We start from the raw sequence: 23,326 nt of genomic DNA, 5'->3' as shown, positions 1-23,326 counted from the left end.
AAAATGTGTTTGTGAAAAAGCCTGAAGAAAAAGTATTCCTGACCCCTGGAGGAGAATGCAGTGATGGCATAGTGTTGTGAAGTACCCTCAGGTGGCAGGTTACTGTTAAAAATGACTGAATAAGATGGGAAGTGGGCTGTAGTTGTGAATAGATGGATGGGATAAAACCCCAGACGCAGAATGAAACCCCATCCTAAATGCATTGTACCAGCTGGTGACAGCTACCTCAGGTGCCTGTTCTTTTTTCTTAAGCAACGTGCAGCCAGCTTGCCATGCCAGTGAAACATTATTAAATCAAATTGAATTTAATTTCACACACCCCCATACATGAAAACCAAACACACACATTTACCAGACATGCAGCTGTGCCTGATGTCTCCCCAGAAAGCAAATTCCAGGATATATGCAGAATACCCCCAGTGAAAACTTATGCTAGAAATGATTTGATTTGATGGGAAATTACTGTGTCATTTCCTTTTAAAGACTGTAGCACTCAAAATACAGTACCATAATAGGCTATTTGCACAGAACAGAACAGGGCTTGTCCTCATGGTCTTTTTAACATCTTCCTGGTGATCCATGCTGATTTGGCAGTTGTAGATGTAGGATTTTGAATTTAGAGGTTTCCTAGTGAGGAGGAACTGGCCTTATATGTGGTTTGGGTAGCAGGTGTGATTCATCAGTAAAGTAATAGCATATTTCTCTTAGAGCAGACAAGGCTTAAATGATGTAGAAAAGTACATATTCAGTCCACATAGCTGACTCCATCTGTTGGTGCAAGTGCTGCAAAGCCTTTTAGGTTTTTTGGAGATAGTGGTTGCTATAAAGTGCAAACAAATGAGTGGGTGCAACGTATTTACAGAAAGATGTGATACAAGAATTCCTACTACACTGGTGTCCTTGATTTTACTAAATGTGTCATGATACACACGATCTCCTTCAGTGTAACTCGGGAAATGTCCAGGAAGAATCAAGCCTGAGGTAAGGAAAAGGTGAAGATTTGAGAAAAGCAAATTGCAGCTTCCTGTAGGCACAGCAGCATCTCACAAGATGCAGTTCAATGTTGAATTGTTGCAGAAAGAAGCAATATACTGCATTTACAAATTCAGTCCTTGTTTTCTTCAGCAGAATAAAAATGTTGTTCATGTTGTCAGCAAGGTAAGACTAGATGTTTGCCCTCCTTGTTACATAGGTTTGAAGCTTTATACCCTTAGCCATGTCTAACATGTATGTGAAACTGTGATACCTGTACCTGTATCAGCTTTGCTGAGGAACTGAAACTGGTGACTGTGTGTCCTGGTCCTTTGCAGGCAGAGAATAGGATTTTAGAGAGAATAGGATGATTTGGGAGGTTGAGCCATAGTTTATTAAAATTGATGTGAGTCTTCAATAGGCTTTTTAATTATGTTGTTATTTGTGAAGAAAGAATACCCTGGACCTCTTGCAAGGGAAGCTGTTTTTGGCAGGAGCAGAGCAGGAATTGGGAGCTCTGTGGGAAACAAGGCATTGATATGGCAAAGCCTTAGGGAGGTGATCACCTATTTCTCATTGCCACTAAGAGGCCCTTGCTAACTCTTTCTCAGCAGATATGATCTGTTATGGCAGAGAAACACTATTCCCCAAATGAGTCCTAGAGAGTGCTAATTTTGTGTCTGTCTTCCAAGTGAACATAACTAAGGAACAGCAGCACAGCAGTCTGCAAACCTTTTGTAGCAGGTGGTTGGCATGGGCTCATCCAAAGATTCTGTATTTACCTCTATTAGTCTGTAAAATAGTCTCTCAGAGGCAGTGGTGATAGCTACCTCAGAAGAGTCATTTAAGACTAGACAGAAGAAAGTACATCATAAGCCACAGAAGGCAGTCCCTTTTCTGTCAGGGGATGGGCTAAGTGACCATTTGTTTTTAATTTCATCTGTAGTGTCCCTGATTTTGTATAGTGCTACTCATCTCAAGAGATCCCCCAGCACATTGCAAGTATGTAATGCACATAACTGTGAATTACAACCGGCTCTGGGTTGGCTGGCTATAGCCATCAGTCAAGCTGCACACAGCATGTGTATGTGACGAGAGGAAGGGAAACATTATTGTCATTATTATTACTAAAGACATCTGAGTGCTGTGTCCTGTTATCTTACTACAGGCAGTGTACACAGAGGAGTGAGAAAATGGGCAGGTTGCTTTCTATTGGTGAATCATGGTTTTGCTACAGTTTGAACGCGGCAGTTTAAACTAAGATTTCGGGAGGCACAGCACCAAATTCTGGTAAACCTGATGAATAATATAGTCATTATAGTCCATTTAATACATAATTGAATTCTAATGCTGTGTTTCAGCTTTTCTTCCTGTTCTGCTAAACAGCTGAGAAATTTAAAACTTTATTCTTTTTATATAAGGCGAGCAAGTGCAAGTAAGGATACATACTCAAAGAAAAACATGTTAATATAGTGCTTAGTTCATATTTTGAGCACAGGATTGTACTAATTATTACAAAGATTTGTATAGTTTGCACATTAACTGTTGCATATATGAAAGAATAATCATGAACTTTAATTATAGAGAGCAGACTATTTCATCTGCGTCTTTCCTTTTCTTTCATCAACTGTGCTTTACATATACTAACATTAGCATGCGAAGCAATACTGTATAGTAGTAAATTCATGGACATGCCTAGATTAAGGCACAGACTTGCAAACATCTTATTAATAGTGAGTCTTCAACTTGCAAATACCCTGATCTCCTGTCTTCTATAATGCATCAGTTGTTGGGTAAATCTGCGTGCCTACTTATTCAAAACGCCTTGTTTCCTAAACAGTATTGTTGAGGAAATAAGATGTTTTCCTTCATTGTTTGACTGTTCCTTTAATTCTGCTAAGAGAAGTGATAGCGGACAGCACCGTTACTGATCAGAACTGGGGTGTACTTCTTATCTTCACTAAAAAAATTAAGAAGCTGGTATTTATAAAAACTAGGAAGACAAATTTACCTGATAAAACATCGTTTGCCGTGTTGTGATTTGTAATTACCCTTGTTTTGAACTGTTTGCTGTTTACGGCATGGTCCAGATTTGATGCAGAAAATGTTCTGAATAAAATTCACATAGATGCAACTCTAACCCCTTTCTACCAGGAATTTACAGTCCAGACATCTATGTCTATTTTAGTTTCAAAGCAACATAATAAAGGAAAGTGGTTCCATTCACTGTTCTGTTTTATAATCAGTGATACATGTGCATGTTAGATGAGACTGCAAAACATTTGTAAGGAAATTCATACAGAGGCATATCTTAAGTACAGGCTTTCAAAGAAGGGGACTGCTATGCAGTAAAGGTCTGAACGAAGGACACAATAATTGTGAGTCCACTGGATTCCATTGCTAGTGGCAGTACAGACAAAGATACTGATTCCCAGCCCTCAGATGAGTGGTGGTGCCTTAGCATGCCTGAGAGAGCACATACTTAGAGTCCCTGTGGAAATTGCTAACCATAAATCTATTTAAGTTTAATATTAAGCCCTGAAAAAAGTGTTTGGACTGTGTGAGGAGCTGCAGATGGACTGACAGAGGAGCAAGGGGGAGAAAAAGTAAAAGGTAGTTGTGAAAATGCATTGTATTTTACTTCTTATGTAAGAAGAACCACTGTCACTCCCACAGGCATTTAAGCAGAGTAGTCTCACTGCTTTCAGAAGGGCATTAAGTAAGGCAAGAAAGACTTATGTTCTTATAGTGGTTATTGAAGGAAAGGTTGATAGAGTTTATTCAGAGAAGAACTGAGTTTACTGGGTTTTTAAAGAAGTTCAGGAGACTGTTTTAGATGGTTGTATTCTCTTAGTGCATAAGCTTGTAGGCCAAGTAAGAGTTTGGTGGGCTTTTATAAAGGTTCATCATGTGTAACATTATCAAGTGTTTTCTGTCACACAAGCAGCTTTAGTGTAATATTTGATACAGAGGAATTTTCCTTCTAAAAGAGATTACCCAGACGATTTGTAAAGGCTCCCTCTTTCAATCGCCGTCACAATTTTCCTCTTAGATTCATTTTAGGTATATATTTCATTTACATCACTGTAGCAAAAAATAATTGGCAAGGTGAAACTGTAGATCAGCATTGAAAATTTCTCCTAAGTAAAGTCTGTCTAATATTGACTTTGGTGTACAGTAGCAACATGTTTGTGCTGAATGGGGATATGAACTCTCCATCTGCAGATGTCAGCCTCGTAAGTATCGCTCTGGTCAGGACTGAACATATGGTTAAGCAGTGTTTTTCAAAACTTGGATTGGCCTCTTCATGCTGTGGACTTTATGGTTGAGGAAGGGAGGAAGAAGAAAATGAGAAAAAAAATAATGGTGTAAATGATCTGACTATCTACAACAGTGCTTCCTCACAGAAACACAGATTTTTGCATCTGGCACTTGTTCTTGCCTAGGTTACTCAGGAGAGAAAAGTGCTGTGGTAGTGCTGAGGTCATTTCATTTTGTAAAACCTGTGCACACAAGCATTCATAGAATCATAGAATGGTTCTATGGACATTAACAAATACTAACAAATGTAATAAAAAACTCCAATATTCTTTATTTACTGATTTAGTTTGGTAATACTTTTGAGTGCACAAAAAGGTGCATTCAAGGTCTGAGACAGAATAAAAAAACTTCTTGGGTTTTTTTTTATGTATTTTTGGAAGGATAACTTCTGCACCCTTCATAATGAATTTTCCTGAAGAACATGTTTAGGTGTTTGGTTCATGGCATTTTCTGTCTACACTGAAAGCTTATTGCCAGTATCTGACATGACATTTGCTGCTCTGTTTCAGATCTGGTGGGGAGATTGTGTATGCAATGTTTTGCCTGATTTTTCTAGGTACTGTGCTGCTTCATCTGAAAATAGACCCTAATTCTCCCTACAGTTCCTACTTATCAGGCATGTAACACCACTACTGCTAAAACCACCTGCAAGCAGAAGTCACTGTGCCAAGCACAGACCTGTGCATTCAGTTTTTTACTGATCTGACCACTGAGTCCCCAGTGGCCTGTATCCCTTGTCAGGTAACATTACCTTTGCAGTTACAGCGACCCCCTTCATCATCCCTGCCTGTTTGTCCTTGCAGAAATCTAGAGGGACCTCCATTAGAGGCTTTTAAATTTGTACACTGGGAATATTTAGTCTTGGAAATACCTCTTTGCTTCCTGCAACAGCTTTCTTCTAGTGTGGGAGGTATGTTGGTAATGTGGTCAGAGAACCAGGCCGTGCATGGAGCATGAGGTGCCCTGGAGACTCCTGTCCCCTTTGGCTCTGGAGCTGGGGATAGTTGTCATTCAAGCAAGGTTGCTGAACCACCGCCTGGGTTATAACAGCACCAAGGTTTTGTGTGGGTGATGCAAGGCCACTAACATTTTCTCATCTGTCCCTGCCATAAACTGCCTGTACAGCACCAGTGCAGTTTAAAATCTGATCCCCAGTGTCTTTACTGGTGTTGCTAATGAGGTTACCAATTAATGGTACCTAATGGCCTGTTGTAGCAGTGGTTTTGGTGACAGAGACATCTGTCCTCTGGGAACTGTGCTGAGACAGTGAACTCATTTTGTATAAGCAAGTGAACAGCTGTTGCAGAAACATTGATGGGAGGGATTAGGTCACTCCATCTCCCTTCCACCCCAGGGCTAATCCTTGCAGTAGGCAGCAGGTGGAAGGTGTAAGCAACTTTAAGGGACAAAAGCCTTTTCTGGAGTGGCACCCAGAGATCTAATCACAAAGCCATTATGTCCCACTAGCAGTCTTCTGATCCATCCTGTTCCCCTGACTTTATCAAGTATTTTACCAACTAATTAAGACTTCGAAGCAATTTATTATTTGTTTAGAAGTCTTGTCACTGACCTGTGTTGATCTGTGGTGTGGTATCCTCTTAGGACCCAACTGCAGTATGTCACTCTTGGCATGTGCGTATCATGTTGTTTACTGGAAAAGCTCCCTCTGTGAACACTGTGCATCAGAGGCTTGTAAGCATTTGGAATGTAATTTTAAAACATACATTTAATTTCTCAGGCAGCACTTTAGGGTGATGAGTTCTCATTATTTAAGATTCACTTTAGTCTTAGGTTACTTTTGGCATACAGGAGTTGCATTTCATCAGTCTGAAAAAAGGTGGCATTATAGATCTACATTGCATTCCCCTAGTGCTTGAATACCTGTAAAGTATAGCACACTTTAGATTTACGTAATTGTTCATTTTTGGAACATGACGGGAATGTCAAGGGTTGACATTTAGTTAGGAGCTTGCCCATTTCTTTTTGCTGAACTGATGACAATACCAGATATTATAATTTAGAAAAAAAGCCAAAACATACGAAACGGGACTCATACCCACTCTAGGAGTCATACCCATTCATTTTAAAGTCCTCTACAGTTGAAAATATTTGAAGAGAATTAGTTGTTTTGTCCTGGTAATCTGATTTGGGAAAAGCAAACCTTTTCATTCTCACCAAAGTATTAGACAGATAGAGAGATCTGTCTGTTTTGAGCTGAAAGTAAACCTGTATCCTCATTGCTAGTAACTTTTAGAAACAAACTTTCTGAGTGCTGAGCTGTCAGAGTGGGGAGCTGAAGTCCCTTCCTTTCAAAGTACTCAACAGGAGTAGCTGACCCTTCCAGATTACCTGGGAGACTGAAAAGGCAGTTCCCCAGCTAAGCAGTTATCTTGGCATTGTAATCTCTGCGAAAGTCTTGCAGTGACTGTTTACAGCTTGGCAGATACAATTATCCAATAAAATGGAGAGTAGAAAGACATGAAGAAGTTTTTAAGGGGAATGTCATTTCTGTGTTTGTACACTTAATGGTCACTTGTGCTTCACCGAGTTGTCATCCTTCTATTTTTTTGGCTTAGCTTTGTGGTGTATTTACAATTTTTTGAACAAGTGAAGCGGTCTGTACGCAGAAAGATTCCCACCAGCCTCAGAATCACTTCTTTGAAGTTTTGTTGGTGTTTCAGTTAGGAGAAATCCTGTTTTATAGCTATCCTAATACTTACCTCTATGTTCAGTTTTACTTTCAGTAAAAGAATAACTTCACTTTAATGGGATGAATTTTCACACACTTTTATCCTGTTTTGTGGTAAAACTTGAAGTTCTTGGCAGTTTCTTAAGCTTAAAAACTGCAGTTTCTTAGAATTCACGCAATTACAGAAGTCTGGTAGAAGTTCCTCATACCTAGATGAATCATCTAATGAGTCATCAAGAAGGAATAAACACTTTAAAACTTTGATCATGAATGTGAGCTTAAACAAAACCTTCAGTTAAATTTGGCAATGTTATACTCCTTCCCTCTTCAGTTATCCTTAATATCCCACCTGGGCTTATTAGCTCTCAGCTGCTTACCAAACAGTTTGAAGTGGGTGAGTGAAATGTGCTGGAGATTTCCAGAACTGTGGTGAGCGTTTAAAAACAAAAAATAGACTGCAAAGTCAAAACTTAGTTGTTTCTAATAGAAAACTAAGCCACTAGAAAAGAGACAGCATCCTTCAGGGAACAGGGTTACAATCTGGTTATCAGAAAAGAATAGAAACAGTTACTGCTTTTTTTAAAATACAGACTTCTGAACAAACTATTTTAAAATAACCTAAGATCAGAAATTATTTTAGAGATTATTTTTTAAAATTATGAATTCTTTGATAAATTATAGTTAAATTCAATTTAATTAAAAATAATTGCTATTTGCTGAATTAAATTTTTGTTGTTCTTGTTAGAAATTGACCAAAATTGCGCACCTTTGACCTGTGAACTGCTGTCTCCCCACAGATGCTGTGTGTGCTCTTCCTCTCTTTCTCTCCAGTTCTAGCTTTGTTTGATTGGAATTGTCCCATAGTTTTCACTGAATATGATGTATTTAATGCCTGGGTTAATTGTTCCTATATTAAATATACCAGGTAACATACTTTTGCAGACAGCATACAGCATTAATTTGCATTCTATGTCAAACAATAAAGAAAAGGAAAACAGGCCAGCTGTAAAAAGACTGCATCTAATGATAGAAAAATCATCTGTTGTTTTAACAGGCTGAGGAGGCAGGTATTTGCTGGAGAGGGAGGCAGGTAGAGGGAGTAATGTGGCAAGTGTGGTCTTCATGTAAGAACAGGTTTTTGTTTGTTTTTTTTCTGCTCTTCCCAGTCATACCAGGGCCATGTGTATCCCTGAGCATATTCCTCATTGGTTTGGGTAATGTTCACCACAGTGTGCATGTGTGAAAATTCCTATCTTGTTTTACTAAGGAAGCTATGGCTGCATCTTCAGTGGCATTTAAATTTGGAGAATGAATGTGCCTTTGAAACAAAGCTCCTGACCATGCTTGCTGTGCTCGATTTCACACTGCAGTGTTTTTTCAGTGCATGAACCAGATCCCTTTCAGTGAAAGAAAAGTAGCATTGGTTTCAGGCATGTACTTACTGGGTTGCAACCAGAAGTGGGTGTCCAGTGCAGGGGATCAGGTTAGAGTTAGCCTGAAATAAACATGGTGTGGAATCAGCTCCTTGGTGTCAACTGCTTTGCTCTATAGACCTGGTGCTCCTTTGGTGCCCCACTTGCTCCAGGAGATACAGCTCATGGTGTTTGGTCAGCTTGCAGCAACAGACTTCACAAATAACAAAATGTGACCTGTCTTGTGACCATTTTTGTTCAGAATGGTTGTGAAAATGTTTAAACACCTAAGGAAAAATATAATCAGGTGTTAGTGTGCTGTGGAAAAAAGAGTGTTCAGGCCTCAGTAAAGAAGTAACTATGAAGAGCAAACTGTAACCAGGGCTCTGCCTGTCCTGTGTTCCTCACTGGGATCTTCTCTGCCATTCCTTCAGGGCTCTGAGGGTAGTTGATCTTAAGGCAGCTTTTTGAAATTGCCTCTTGCTTCCCACGTTCATGTTTATTGTCAGTAGGAGACACAAGAGTCAGTAGTCCACACTTCTGAAGAAAGATGAGAAAGAAAAGTTTCTGCCCTTCTCTAGTATGGAAAGAGCTTTAAATGTTTATCTCAGAGACCACTGGCCAGGTTATTATCCTGTTCATGCTAAAGTGGCCTCTGAAGATACCTTTGAAGATACCTTGTCTATGATGAAATAATCTTCAGTCCCATTTGACTACACTTCAAGGAAAGAAAGGTGACAGACCTTCCTTTTGCAGTTTGGCAAGTTGGATTTCACAGTCCGTTCTCTTCAATTGCTAGATCTTAATTTGAAAGAGCTAGTGATTCACACCAGATGGTTACCTCACCTGAAAGGACCCAGTAGGATAGTCCTTTTGGATAGGGTCTTTTAGACTTACATAGCACTCAGCGTTCGCCATTATTGTTTATGGACAGAGATTTGCCTTTGCTGCTTTCCCATTATCGGGACTGGTCCAAGAGGTAAAGAGGAAAGGGACTTCTGCTCTGTATTGGTTTAGACTCTCTAGCTGTTTATTAGGTCTCTTGAACTCCTGTATCAAGCTAGTTAGAGGACTTTTTCCTTACCTACAGCTTTCCTAACATCCCCAAACTTTGTTGCTTAGTTTTAGTCTCTTATCTCAAATGGCATATTGATTTGCCATTTTACTTCACTTTATTCTCTTTGTTTTCATGATATATTTCCACAATTAGCTTGACTTGTTGCTGCCATATCCTAACTTACTGGTTTAGTCCTTGTAGGGTTTGTTGTTCTAAATGTTCCAGAGAGAGGACTTAGCTGGAAATGGTTCTGGTGTGTGTATATTAAGATATCTGCCTTGATATAACTCTGATTTTTCCTGTCTCCATCTGCTGGTAAAAGATGAGATTTGCTGTTCAAACATATAATAAGGAACAGAAACTATAAATTTCAAATAATAAATATCCTTTTCACTGTTACAGACACTTTCCATTAGGAACTGGATAGAAAAGATCAATTTATTTATTTTTAGGCTGCTTAATAGTAGCTATCAAATGCTAATAGCTTTTGATCTGTTTTGGATTTGGATTTATACTGCACTGGCAGGAATGAGTTTGTTATTCAAATGGATGTACTGATAACCTGGGAATTCAAATCGGTGTGCCGATGAAACTAGATTTGCTCATTTCTATGGGAGTAAGAGACATTCTGAAATGGTCATGCCTCTTTTTGAATATTAATATTTTTACAGTTACTGAGCAGGCAGATAATGGAAGTAATATATAACTGGATTTTCAATCTGATCATTGATTTTGACTTATTTCTGCAGACAGGTATATAAGGCTCAAGTTACACATAAATTTTCATTGGTTCCTCCTAACAGTCACAATACAAAATTTTCCTGTGTTGAATCCAAAGGAAGTAAAACACCTACATACAATCATGTTAGGAGCTCATGAAGTATCAGCTAACAAAGTGGGGGTTTATGTGCAAAATGTTTTGTTCATTCAGAGCACAATGTTTAAGTCAGCTTCCCATCCAGGGGAAATGCCTCTCCAAGACTGCAGTAGGTGACACTAGTCAGCAGAGGTGTGGCGACACAAAGGTGCTTTAACTCTGCTGTCGTCTGAACTGACTGTACAAGGAAAATGTTATGCTCCATATTTTCGCATTAGAAGTAATCTTACATTTGTGTGTGATTTATGTTATGTAATGAAATATTTAGGTTGATTGTTATTTCCATCTACTCCTAATGTTTTGTGGCTTTGATGCTTTTACAACAGAGGTTTTTATATATATTACGTTTTCCATAAAACCACCAACCAAGCCTTTACTTTTATTTTATATTTCAGTCTATCATGTGTTTATAGGAGTATTCTTCAAACACTCTAAAGATGCTGATAGTTATATTCATTCACGAAGCAAGAGGCTGTTTTATGAGACCTATTTCCCCCAAGAAATTTCAACATGAGATGGTGCAGGTATCCTCAAGCAAGGAATTGCAAGCACTTTTGTTTCAGTGGCTTTAATTTTAAAGGCTTGTATTAAATTTTTTTCTTCTTTGCAAAGTAACTATAAAAATGACAGCCTTTCATTTAATAGATGCTTTCACTGTCTTGACTAAGAGTTTTATCTGTTCACTTCACTGGCAATCTTGTTTCCCTCCTTTATTCCCACCAACCCTGTATATTCCACCTTGGCGCAAGACACTCTCTCCTCAAGCATCCTTGTTCAAAGGGATTCTTAGCCCTTTCTGAGAGGTGCAGAACTCTCGGTAGGAATCACTTGTGTCCAGAAATTTATTCTTTTGTGTAGATATCTAAAAACTAACAATCAACTTTAATCTCAGAGTGCAAATGGAGTTTGTAGGGCTGATAATGAAAATAAACATTGATTTATTTGTATTCTAAGAACATAGGAAGATCTTCTGAATAAGCATAAAACCAAGAGTACACAGGACACCCTGCAATGCAAAGGATAAAATTAAGTAACTGCTCACTGGTGGAGATTGAAAACATTCCAGCAGCTGTAAGGATGAATTGTGTTTTGGCAGTGCCTGTCTTTCTCCGGGCCAGAGAGGATCAGCAACAACTGGTTTACGGTGGGGGCATGTCTCAGTGATGGCTGAAATGAGCAGCATGAAGCTTGATCTAGGAGATTTAAGAGTCCAGGTCCAACTTTTGAAGTGAAACATTCAGTGAGGCTTCCATTCCGAAGTCATTTTTGAACATGAGGCTTGGACTCTTGCCATGATGAATAAAAGTCCTAAAAATACCTCAGTGATTTATAAATATCCTCCTTGCTATTCCAGAGTTGTTAGTGCCCAAGTCACTTTGAAAGTAGCATTTAAGCTTCTCAGTCCTAGAGTTATCGAGAAGGAACTCGGTTAATATCTAGTCTGTTCAAGACAGGATTTACTGAAACTATTCCTGACAGATATTTGCCTAACCTGGTCTAAAAATCCCCCTGTGACATACATCCCACAGCCTCCCCAGGCAAACTGTTAATGTACTTGACTATCCACATGAATACTAAGTTTTTCCTAATGTCTAATGTAAATCTCCCGTGATGTGGTTTAAGCCTATAACTTGTCCTGTCCCTTGTGGACATTTCATAGCCTTTCAGACATCTGAATAGCATTATCATGTATTCCCTCATTCGTCTCTTTTTAGCCTTAGTTGAGGCTAAAATAAAGTCCCCTTAGGCACTGTGAAAATTTTTACCCAAAGCCAGCTTATAAAGTAGAGCTGCTTTGTTAATGCCTTTATCAAATAGCAATTTCAGGATAAAAGTGTAGTGTAGTGGCATATGGCAGAAATGCTTGATACAACTGTGTCCACTTCAAAGCCTTTATGGTTTAAATGGAGATTTGAGGTTGCATCATTTGCCCAGCTTTTACTTATTGGGATGTCAGTACTGGGATATCAAAAGTCTCAGTACGTAGCTACCTTATTCACATTACTCAGCTGGTGTGTTGCTTCTGCAGCTAAGGCTTACATCTCTGCACAGCACTGCATGTTGCCAGATGGGCTGAACAGCTTACTCACAGCAACTCAGCACCTTCTGCAGCACTGCAGGCTTTCTGAAACAAGGTCTATCTTATTGCCTTATGCAGCAGCAAGCAGAACAAAGCTTGTCCTAGTCATGTCTAGGCACCACCAAATAAGGGTATGACGAAGTTAGAAGTATAGATGTTAAATAATAGTACTGTCTTCCCCAAAACCAATTTGCAGTTTGTGTACACCACAATGTGTACACATTTTTTTCCCCTACCCTTTTTGACTGACAAGATTTGGAAAGTTTATATTCATTTTCTGGCACTTCAATTAGGAGGCATGACAGAGACTTTGTACAGATTTTTCTGCCTTGTATTTTTAGAAGTAGTAGCAATGCTTACTCTTTTGTTGAGCTGGATGGAGAAATGCAGCTTCAAGAGCACACCCGCATCATGCATACCTGCCTTTGGGTATTGGTGTTTGGGGAGGGAGGTAGAAGGACCATGAAAAAAGAGTGCTCCTCACTATGGCCACCAAAAGCAGCAAAATGAGTTCTATTTTTGAGTTTCTTCTCTGAATGTATTCCTAATGTTTGCATGTGTCGGCTCTGCTGAGGTGACATCTCAGGTTTTAAATTAATATTGTTGTAATGTATTTCTCTTTAATTAAAAAAGAGAGCTCCCCCATGGGAAATTTCCTAAAACAAAACTCATTAGTAATAAATGGATTAAATCTTTATCAGTTAATCAACACTATAAACTTCTGAGTGTTTGGAGAGCAATGTGAGATAACACTGTCGTCACAATAGGGGTGTTTGAAATCATTAGGGATCCCACTGCGCCGTTTGGGTGCTGAGAAAATAATGGTTGAAGATGGGCCCCCTTACAGAGCTCACAAGTGAATTACTCCAAGGATTAAAGCTGCAAAGGTCTGGATTTTATGTTGGACCCACCTTTAAGGCAATTTATTTTTAATAGTAGGAGTAGTGGTGGGCCATGCCAAACAAATTCTTAGTGATGCCAATACCAGAACCTGTCACAATGCTACAGAATTTTTTGAGCTGGTGTTTTAGTGAAATTTTAGAGACTGTTCATGGGATGAAAGCTTTGCCATCTTCTCAGAGCAACTGTTCCCAGCTGATCTCTCTGAGGCTTTGAGCCTGTGGTGGAGATCGCACTGCAAATTCCTCATCTTCCTCCACCCTGAATCCTCCACACTGTCACTTCTGTCAGGACTGTGGCAATCCTCTCATCACACATGTGCAGGAGTTCTGCTCTGGTCCAACTGTCTCCTGGGGATAAAGAGCACAATGTGCTGTGCAGATGGAAGGGACCATGTAGCTTTGGGCAGTGGACCTCTCTGAAGAGATTGGGCATACTGGAGCAGGACAAGGTAAAACTTGTCTGGCTGGTAGCATACCAACACCTACTAACCTGATACCATTTGGAGTCCTGCACATTTAAGAAGTTGTGCTACAAAGGCACTGACGTTTTCTCCATCACTGCTGGGAATGTGTCACTCCGGGGGTTCTTTGGAGTCATTTGGATTATTTAGGTTCTTTCTGTGAACTCTATGAAAAATAAAAGTAAGTGGGCTGGAATAAAAATAGGGGCAGTGAGAAAAATTAGTTGTGTTTGTCCACATCCAGCAAACTTACTGGAATGCGTTAGCAAGAAGTTAGGGGCAGAGGGACAACAACTGGGGGTCATACATAATTACTGACTTTTAATTTCTTGTCTTTTGCCTTTATTTGGTCATTGAAGCAATAACTGCGTGTGTTTTGTCACAAAAGGATCAATGTAAATCAGTTTTGTCATGGCGTGAATTACGGCAGCAGTAATGGTATTATCAAATGTTTGGAGCGCCCTTATTGCTTAAAATGCATATTGAAGGTCAGGTGACACTGCTGCCTCCAGAGGTCTAAATTAAAATCCTGTGTTGGAGTACATGTGAATTGGCCATTCTTATTTCATTCTTTATCCACTTAGATTGTGCTACAGAACACAGCCTGCTTGATAGATGCCTGCTTGGGGGAAAAAAAAAAGTCCCAGTTCCTGCTCCTTCATTAGAATTGAATCCATAGACAGTTGTAAAGCAAACAAACAAAATCCCTCATTTGGATGGTCCTATTTAAAAGTCAAGAACCGAATTGCACTGATTAATTTCAGTGACACTGGGGACTGTTTCTGTTTAGAACTCTAGCTACCGTAGCACTATCACTTTTGAAAATCAGATGGTAGGTGTCCTCACTTTTCTGTCACGTGTTCCAACCAGACATCTGTGTGCAAAAATCATAAATTTTAAAAACATCCCTTTCTTTTCTTCATAATGTGATATGTCTTCACGTATATTTTCAAGCAGGTTTTGCAGGGGTAAATTGTTTGTAACAACTTCCTTTGTATTCATAATTACAGTCAGCTCTGTCACCTGTGAATTAAAACCTTTTATTAAATACCTTTATGAAATGCTAGATGCAGATTTACAGGGAGAGAAATGAGGCAATAAAAGAGCTGTTGCATTGTTATTAAGAGCCGCATAATGCATTTCTGTGCCACGTGTTTGGGACTGCTTCTGCCTTTGAATCTTGTTTGTGCATTTGGGGAAAGAAGCACAACACTTTCTGTTTTCTTTTTCAAACACTGGAGTGAAAGATCACTTTCTATCAAGAGGTCAAATGCTCTGGTTTGTCAAAATGGACTGCTTGCAAGGGTCCATATGATCCTTCTGACCATACAGCTTTCCTACGATACTGTTTCTATCATTCACAGGGTGGATGACCTTCAGATCTCAGTGGAAGGGTCTTTAACTCCCTGCTAAAAAAGGAGAACGCATCCCTTGATTATCATAATTTATGCATTCATCCTGTCCTCCTTACTTTTCTCTTTTCATTTCTTTTCAGGATGGAGTAGGTGTAGATGAGAAGCTGTCTTTGCGGCGGGTAGCCGTCGTAGAAGATTTCTTTGACATTATCTATTCCATGCATGTTGAAACTGGGCCTAATGGAGAACAAATCAGAAAACATGCTGGACAAAAGAGAACGTATAAAGCAGTAAGTAAAACAACTAAAACTGAACATCAGTTCTAAAAGCATGAATTATTTGGGCTTAGTCACATGGCATGTGATTTGTGTGTTTCCAGCTGGATTAGAACTGTAACCTTCACCCTCAAATTTATTTCAGAGATCTTTCAGTAATGCATGAAAACATACAATTTAGAAATCACATTTTATATGTAATAAGGGCTAGATCTATTGACTTCAGTAGAGATTTTATCATTGGTACAAGCCGAAAATTTATCCTTTCTATGCTAGTTTGACTATTTCTCTAATAACTATTAATAGTTATTAAATGGATGAAGTCCTAAAGAAGACTTAGGAGGTATTGCCACAACTTTGCTAAATGAGGTGCTGTACTTCAGCAGATGAATGAAGTTGCCTGATAGTTTATTGCTGCAGACTATTTATACTTAATGGTTTAATGGTATGAAAAGCTTGTAAACATCCTGAATTCAAGAGGCCAGAAAGCTACTAGGTACAGTGAGAGAAGTATTGTAAGGGCAGCTCTCACACCTGTATAAACTGGCAGAGTAGAGAGGCATGATTATTTCTAAGATTTTTAATTGCATGTTGTTGCTTGACCTAACCAGTTCTTCAGCCACTGCCTTAAAATAGCTATAAATAGCTTTGTGGTTAGTGGCATAAATAGAACACTTCCTTTTCTTACAGAAAACTAATGAAACATTTATTGCACTTTCCCAAGGTGCTTAAAATGTATGTGCTTGCCTAGATTTGGATGGCCAAACGTCCATGCACTGTGACAGTGCCAGGCGCGCTCAGTGGTTGGTCCTGATCCTCCTGCCCAGCTGTTTCCAGCTGCTGAAGCACCAGGAGCTCCCCCAGGGCAGCAGGGCAGGGGCTCCCAGCCAGACCTCATCTCACAGCCCTGTCGAGGGTGCAGGGCATCTGAGGCACCTCTCCCCACAGCCCCAGCGGGATGAGGGTCGTGTGGGGCTGTGCACAGGGCCCTGAGGTGACCTGTCATCCTCAATACAATGTTCTTCACCTTATAAACAACCTGCAGTCATGTCAGTGGTTTTTCCTTAGAGGTCACCAAAATGTGGGGGAAGTCCAGGTTTCTGATTCACACCTTCACTTTTAGCTGTAATAGCTATTTTTCCATTACTGTATTTTTCAGGTATATAACAATCTTCACTATGTATCTGTGAATCCCTTCACACATGTTTTATTTATAGGCTATTTCAGATGGTTTTTGTCGGATAAGCTCTTGGCAAAATTTCTTATAATTTGTTCCCAGTGGTATTGACCTTAAGATAGATATATGAAGACATCAGTCATCTGGGTGTGCTTCTGTAAGGCTTGGAGTGTTATTTCAGGGTGAACAAACACAAACTGTCTAAATTAATTTTCATCTGTCACCTCGGCCATTTGATGCTTGGTCTTCACTTTTAGAAAGCATTAGAAAAGTAATACTTTCATTGACCTTTTGCTTTCTATTTTGTTTTACCTCAGTAAGCTGTGTAAAGCTATAGGTCGCAAACATTGTAGAATAATATACAAGCATAAGGAATGCGGCCAACTATAAATACATTACTTCAAGTCATCATCTTATAAATATGTGCCAAGTGTAATATTTACTTCCTTAAGAATCCCATGATTCCAAGTCAGATAAAAAATTTTTCATCACAAACAGCATGAAAGACAACAAGTGTGTCTTCAAGGAGGAGAACTATTTGTGCAGATTCAATAGCCTACACAGTAGTTTCTTTTGATGTCAACTTTTATTGCAATTGAGATCTGAGCTTATTATATGAACAGAGGATAAGGATGTCCAAATGTAAGTTTGTGTCATTACCAGACTGTGCGATTTTTGTGCATTCATTTCATTGCATATTAGTTTACTAAGGACATTGAGTCATAGTTCCCAAGGACAGGATTCACATATATAATTTTTAAAGACTTCCATAGATTAAAAAGAGGAAAAAAGAGTCCAGAACAAGCTAGTATCAACTCTCGATCGCTATCCTGACATGAGAATTAGGTTAAGTAAACAGGCCTCAATCAGAGTAACTGGATAAATCCACAGTCCTTTACTGGACCTGCCCATGAAAATGCCATCGCTAAAAACTATGAGCTGGAGTGTCTATCTGTTCCAGCAAGCCATGCGATCTCTGTGGCATTGAAGGAGGAAAGAGGTGGTATCTTGGGTAACTGTCGCACAGAACATTAGACCCTAAAAGCTTTATAAATCAAACTGAAGTACTTTGGCGGGGTTTAATTTTGTTAAGTGGATTGGGAACAAGATTAATTCAGTCTTATTTCTTTATTCATATGTCAAAAGTGAATCATCCTTGAGATCTGTGAATGTATTTATCACGCATAAGTATTCACCAAATAGTTTGAGTGAAGAATTTTTACAGGAAGGGTGGTTTACAAACTGTATGCTACAACTGCTATTTGTTATTCATGATTCCTGACATGCTTCACATTGCTTCTGCTCTCTGACTCGATAACTGAAACATTTTAATGGAGAAATGATGGGGGAAAGCCACCACAGTTTTGGTACACAATTGCCAGACTTCTGAAATTTATAAATATTGTCATGGATTTTCAGTACCTGAGTATTTCTAAAAAAATTATGGCACAGCCCTAAGAATTGCAACATACTGATTTCAAGTAATTAATTTGCTTATATATGAGTGAGTCTCTATTTTCAATAGCGAACCTGCTCCATTCAGCATAAGAAGGACATTGAACTGTTGGAGCAGGTCCATAGGAGGGTCACAAGGATGATCAGGGGGCTGGAGCACCTCCCATACGAAGACAGGCTGAGAAAGTTGCTGTTCAGCCTGTAGAAGAGAAGGCTGCGTGGAGACCTCATAGCAGCCTTCCAGTACCTGAAGGGGACCTATAAGGATGCTGGGAAGGGACTCTTCGTTAGGGGACTGTAGTGGTAGGACAAGGGGTAATGGCTTTAAACTTAAACAGGGGAAGTTTAGATTAGATATAAAGAACAAGTTCTTTACAGTGAGGGTGGTGAGGCACTGGAATGGGTTGCCCAAGGAAGTTGTGAATGCTCCATCCCTGGCGGTGTTCAAGGTCAGGTTGGACAGAGCCTTGGGCGACCTTGTTTAGTACATGGTGTAGTGTGAGGTGTCCCTGCTCATGGCGGGGGGGTTGGAACTAGATGATCTTAAGGTCCTTTCCAACCCAAACCATCCTGTGATTCTATGATTCTATAATTCTAGGATTAGAAGGGTAATGAAATTGTCAAAGGTGACTTAATTAATTACAGTGCCTTTATATAGAGTAACAACTTGGAATAGGTAGAGTCTTTTTAATTTTTAATAGAGTTACCCCAGATGCTGCAATGCTAAAATACATCAGTATATTTCTCTGAAAGTGTGTTCAGAACAGTTTACAAACTCAGTTAGTAAATCTGTAATCTGCACTGACTTGTTTATGTTAACTATGTGGAAAGGAATGGCATTTTTACAACTGATTGATTTCTGTGGGACTTCCTACAGTGGTGCTGTACAGGAAGATAAATAGGATGTGGTGCTTGGTAGCTCTAAAAGAGCAGCTTATTGGAAGGGAGTCTTTATATTTTAATTGGGGCAGCAGTGTACCAAACTCAAACTTTATGATTTCTTGGCAGAAATCCTATAGGTTAATTAGGAAAGCATCTGTGCTTCAATATTTAAGTTTAGAATAAGGTCCCGTTTTCTTCTCTGCACACTAATAAATGAGAAGGGAGTTGTAGAAAGTCCGTGTGGATGATGTAGGAGAGTAACCTTGAAACTACGCAAAAAAGAGTGAGCTTCCCATTTAACTGGCATGTTTTGTGCTCATTTCTGCTGCCTGGGTTGTATACAGCATAAGACTGATGGACTGTGTTCCTTGCCAGCATAACTGTAGGTAGATCTACACCAGCAAAAAAGAAGTCCTGGTTTATATATATAAAATGAAACCAAGAACTTTAAATCATGTCTGGAGTACAACAGATTGAAGGCATACTTAATGTGATGTTTATAATCTCAGCTAGTTTCCCAGTTCCCAGGGAAGTTTACAAACAGGGAAAACACTGAGAACCTTGATCTAGGAGATGACTCCTTCACAAAGGCAGGGTATGTGATGCAAGACTTGGCCAAGTCAGTTGCTCAGCAGGGGCACAGGTGACTAGGAAGGTGTGGAAGTGAAAAGAATCTGTTCCTTGGTGCCAAGGACAGCAGTGGTGCCCAAACAGGTCCCTGCTTGTCCTGGATTCCCCTGAGGTCGTTTGCCCTGCTTCATAGAAGGTGTGGTGAAATGTGCTGATGCCAGAATTGGTTAAATGGTTGGGAGAAAGTACTGAGGATCTCTGTAGGGGTTACTCTGCTCTCACTCACTGCTACAGCTCAGTGTCCTAGAGCAATTGCATTGCTTGGGGAGAGTACTTTTCACTCTCTGTCCTCAAGGACTTATTTTTGTATAGGCATCCCACCCTGAAGGGAGAACTGTGGTGTCAAAGTGGAGACGGGGACACACAGGCGAGAAGTATTCAGGAAAAGAATCCATCTGTTGTAGGGGGAAAGGTGTGCAACAAGTGCATAGTGGGCTTCCTGTGCCTTTGTAGAGTTGCATGTTTTGATGTAAACTATTCATCTGTGAGTAAAATTTAAATTCGAGTGCTGAGGGGCATATCAGAGGTGGGAGTAAGTGGGAAAAGTTGTGGCTACAGTAGCAGCATAATGCAACAGGCTCAAGCTGTTAGGACAACTCTTTGTGATTCAGTGCAAAGCAGGAAAAAAAATAGCCTTGTTACATTTTTCCAGAAACTAAAATGGTCTGTGGTGAGACTGAAGATGGAAACCATCTCTGCCTCCTCTCAGGCTTAGCTATGGGCACAGTTAGGCCTGACTTAGTGATTAAGCCCTATATTACAGAGTAGATTTTATTTTCTTTATTTTCTTTAATATTTTTTGAAAAGATGTTAGATTTTCATTCATTTAAACAACAGAGTAGGTGCCTCACCTTTGTATGTTATATCTGGACAAAATTTCCCAGAACTTAGTGCATCATTTACCTGAGAACAGTTTGTGTAGGTCTCATAGCCACTTTAAGCATCTTAAATTCTGTGTGCATATTTATTGAATATTTTTACCTGTGAAGGATAATCTAGTATCTGCCTGTTGAGCCTGTGTAGCTGCCATGCAAAGCCTTGAAACATTACAGCAGTGAACTTGAGTTGTGAGTGAGGCTTGTGATGTCTGAGCAGGAGAAATGGGTCAGTTAATGAAACTCCCAACCCATGAATGAAAAAAGAGCACTGGGCTGATGAGCTGGAAGAGAAGCAAGCTTGTAAAACATGGGGGAGATATTGATATGTCAAGGGAAAGTAGCTTGAGGCAAGACTCTGATCAGATAGGTAGTAGATAAATATAGAACATCTGAGGCATAACAGGAGTCTATTAGATGTGGGGCAATATCTGGGGTCCTGTGCCTCATCCAGCTGTTGCAGTAATAAATGTTTCTTGGTTTGGGACCAGGCTGTTGAGTAGCCTCCCTCTTTCCTGTCACCCTAAGAAAAACCTTTCTCTGATTATGAAGCATGGCATGACTTTTCCCTTCCTAAAACAGCACTGTGCTTGTAAGTCCCCCCTGAGTATCACAGTGAATGTGTTTTCCTTGGGAAAGAATTTTTTGACAGGTCTCACTCTGAAATAACATCATCTTCCATTACAACTTCCCTGATCAAACAGGATTAAAGCAGGTTTGGGGCCTGGCTGGTTTCCATCCAGGGCAGACCTTGTCCTTGGGGAAGCAGAAGAATACAAGATTTGTGCAGGGTTTTAACACACTTAAATCCTTGTGTCCGCGCTATGCCTGTGTGCACATTGAAACAGCCCAGCCTCGTGCACTTTTACTCTCTGGACTTGTTCTTGCTTCTTTGCGAAGGGCGAGTGTTGAGTGTCCTGGCAGTGGTCCTGCTAGCAGGTGTTCCCCATTGCTTCCCTCACAGAAAGAGGTTTCTGCTAATTGGGGAGGGAAGGAAAGGGAACTGTGAAACAAGTTTAGCATGAGAAGGAACAGCATTTTCCCCAGTATAACAGGGTAGCAAGCTCTTGATAAAACTCCCAGAAGTAAGATATCTGCTTTCCTATGTCAGCCTTCTATTCTGACCTCTTGTGAGGAAAGGAGAGGACTTTCCTTGGCTGGCTTGCCCTTCTGTCATCAAGAAACCAATTTCTGCCACCTGGTTTGATGGCTATGGGCCCAGGACAGATTACCATCTTCACTTTCTTTCCCTGTCTCTCTCTCTCTCTCCTCTTGGAAGTCTTCTTTGGATCATCTTCCCCCCGCTACCCTCCTTAATTAAAAAAAAATACACACAGAACAACAGAAAAAATCTCTATTCTGACACATCATATCTTCCAGACTACACATACATTCTCCATGTTAATTCTTTAGGGGTTAATAGGTTCACTTGCAAAATTTCACTCCCTCTCCTCACACTTGTCTTTCCTGCTCTGCCATATGTGTCCTAAAATCTGCCTTTCAGTTTAGAGCTTGTTAATTTTCCAAATAAAAATGTAGCTCTGAAAGCTACATCACCACAACATCCTGTACTTAAATCATCTTAATACCGGACAGCGTAAAGGAGACTTTGCCTGTCTTCTCTGTGGAATGCAATACCCTTCTCATAGACAGCTAGGGCATGCAACTTATCTCCAGTGTAAATCAAATTACATGCCCAGGTGCTGGATTACTTGTCTTGTAGTAGTTGCACTGTTCATGGGATCCAGTGAAGCCTTTGTTGTTGGCCAATGTTTTGGATGAGTTGATATATGTCAAAATATATTATACCATAGACTTGTGAAATAAGATCATAAAAAGTTTTGACTCAAAGCACTGAAGTCAACTCTTTGTTTTCCTCTGAGTTCATAGTTAAAATGAAGTATGTGTAGGTGTGCATGTGACTGTATTCCTAGGAAATGTTTGCTTCTTATCCTATAACTTCTGAAGCTAAAACAAACCCTGTAGGATTTTTGCATACTTTGCTTAATGCTCCATCTGTCTAGTTTCTTCTTCATATAACTTTTTCCCCTTTACAATGTAAACCACATTCAGCTGTAAGAGCTATACCTAGTACACTATATCTAAATACCAACCTGCTAGAATTTGTCTGTTATACAGAATACAGCCAGATATAAGGTAGCATGTTTCTACATGACCTCATAGCAGCCTTCCAATACCTGAAGGGGGCCTACAAGGATGCTGGAGGTGGACTCTTCGTTAGGGGACTGTAGTGGTAGGACAAGGGGTAATGGGTTCAAACTTAAACAGGGGAAGTTTAGATTAGATATAAAGAAGAAGTTCTTTACAGTGAGGGTGGTGAGGCACTGGAATGGGTTGCCCAAGGAAGTTGTGAATGCTCCATCCCTGGCGGTGTTCAAGGTCAGGTTGGACAGAGCCTTGGGCGTCATGGTTAAGTGCGAGGTGTCCCTACCCATGGCAGGGGGTTGGAACTACATGATTTTAAGGTCCTCTCCAACTCTAACTATTCTATGATTCTATAAGCAACAGAAGACATGCTAATGTGCAATAAAAGCACTAGTAAGAATAAGGAATCTCATACTTATAATGCTTCATGTTTGAAACAAGTATACTTTTTTGTTTTTAAAGCAGTTCAAGTAATTTTATCATTCTGGTAAATCAGCACTGATTGTTCTTTGATTGGTGCAGGCATGTGCAAGAGCAGTTTCTTGTAATTCATGCCAAAATTATGCTGGTCTGCATTGTCAATGTGTGGATGTAAATAATGCAATTTTCCCTACTTCAATTCACTTTTCTGGCTTTATTTTTTTCTTAAAACATAGAACTGTGCCTTGGGTTTTTTTGGAATTGCAGTAAAACAATGTTCTTTTATTGCAGCACATCGCTGAATGAAATGGTCTGGCTAT

General features: G+C 39.7%; 1 protein-coding gene across 4 annotated transcripts in view; it reads left to right on the top strand.

Annotated features, from left to right (window-relative positions):
- The first annotated feature begins 12,179 nt into the window (after positions 1–12,179).
- NOL4 (nucleolar protein 4) overlaps positions 12,180–23,326 on the top strand; it is a 155,459-nt gene continuing 144,312 nt past the window's right edge. For 2 of the 4 annotated variants that reach the window (XM_010013780.1, XM_010013779.1), the window contains exon 1: positions 15,273–15,416. In XM_010013780.1, coding sequence (XP_010012082.1) covers positions 15,345–15,416 — 72 coding nt within the window. In that variant the 5' untranslated portion in view covers positions 15,273–15,344. Of the gene's footprint in view, positions 12,204–12,562; positions 12,581–15,263; positions 15,417–23,326 lie in introns of those variants that run through there. The other 2 variants (XM_010013777.1, XM_010013778.1) reach the window with 2 other exon arrangements.

The sequence above is a fragment of the Nestor notabilis genome, unplaced genomic scaffold (assembly GCF_000696875.1).
Source record: "Nestor notabilis isolate BGI_N333 unplaced genomic scaffold, ASM69687v1 scaffold7874, whole genome shotgun sequence".
Taxonomy (NCBI): Eukaryota; Metazoa; Chordata; class Aves; order Psittaciformes; family Psittacidae; genus Nestor; species Nestor notabilis.
Note: the sequence above shows the minus strand (reverse complement) of the source record. Positions and strands in the feature narration are given on the sequence as shown.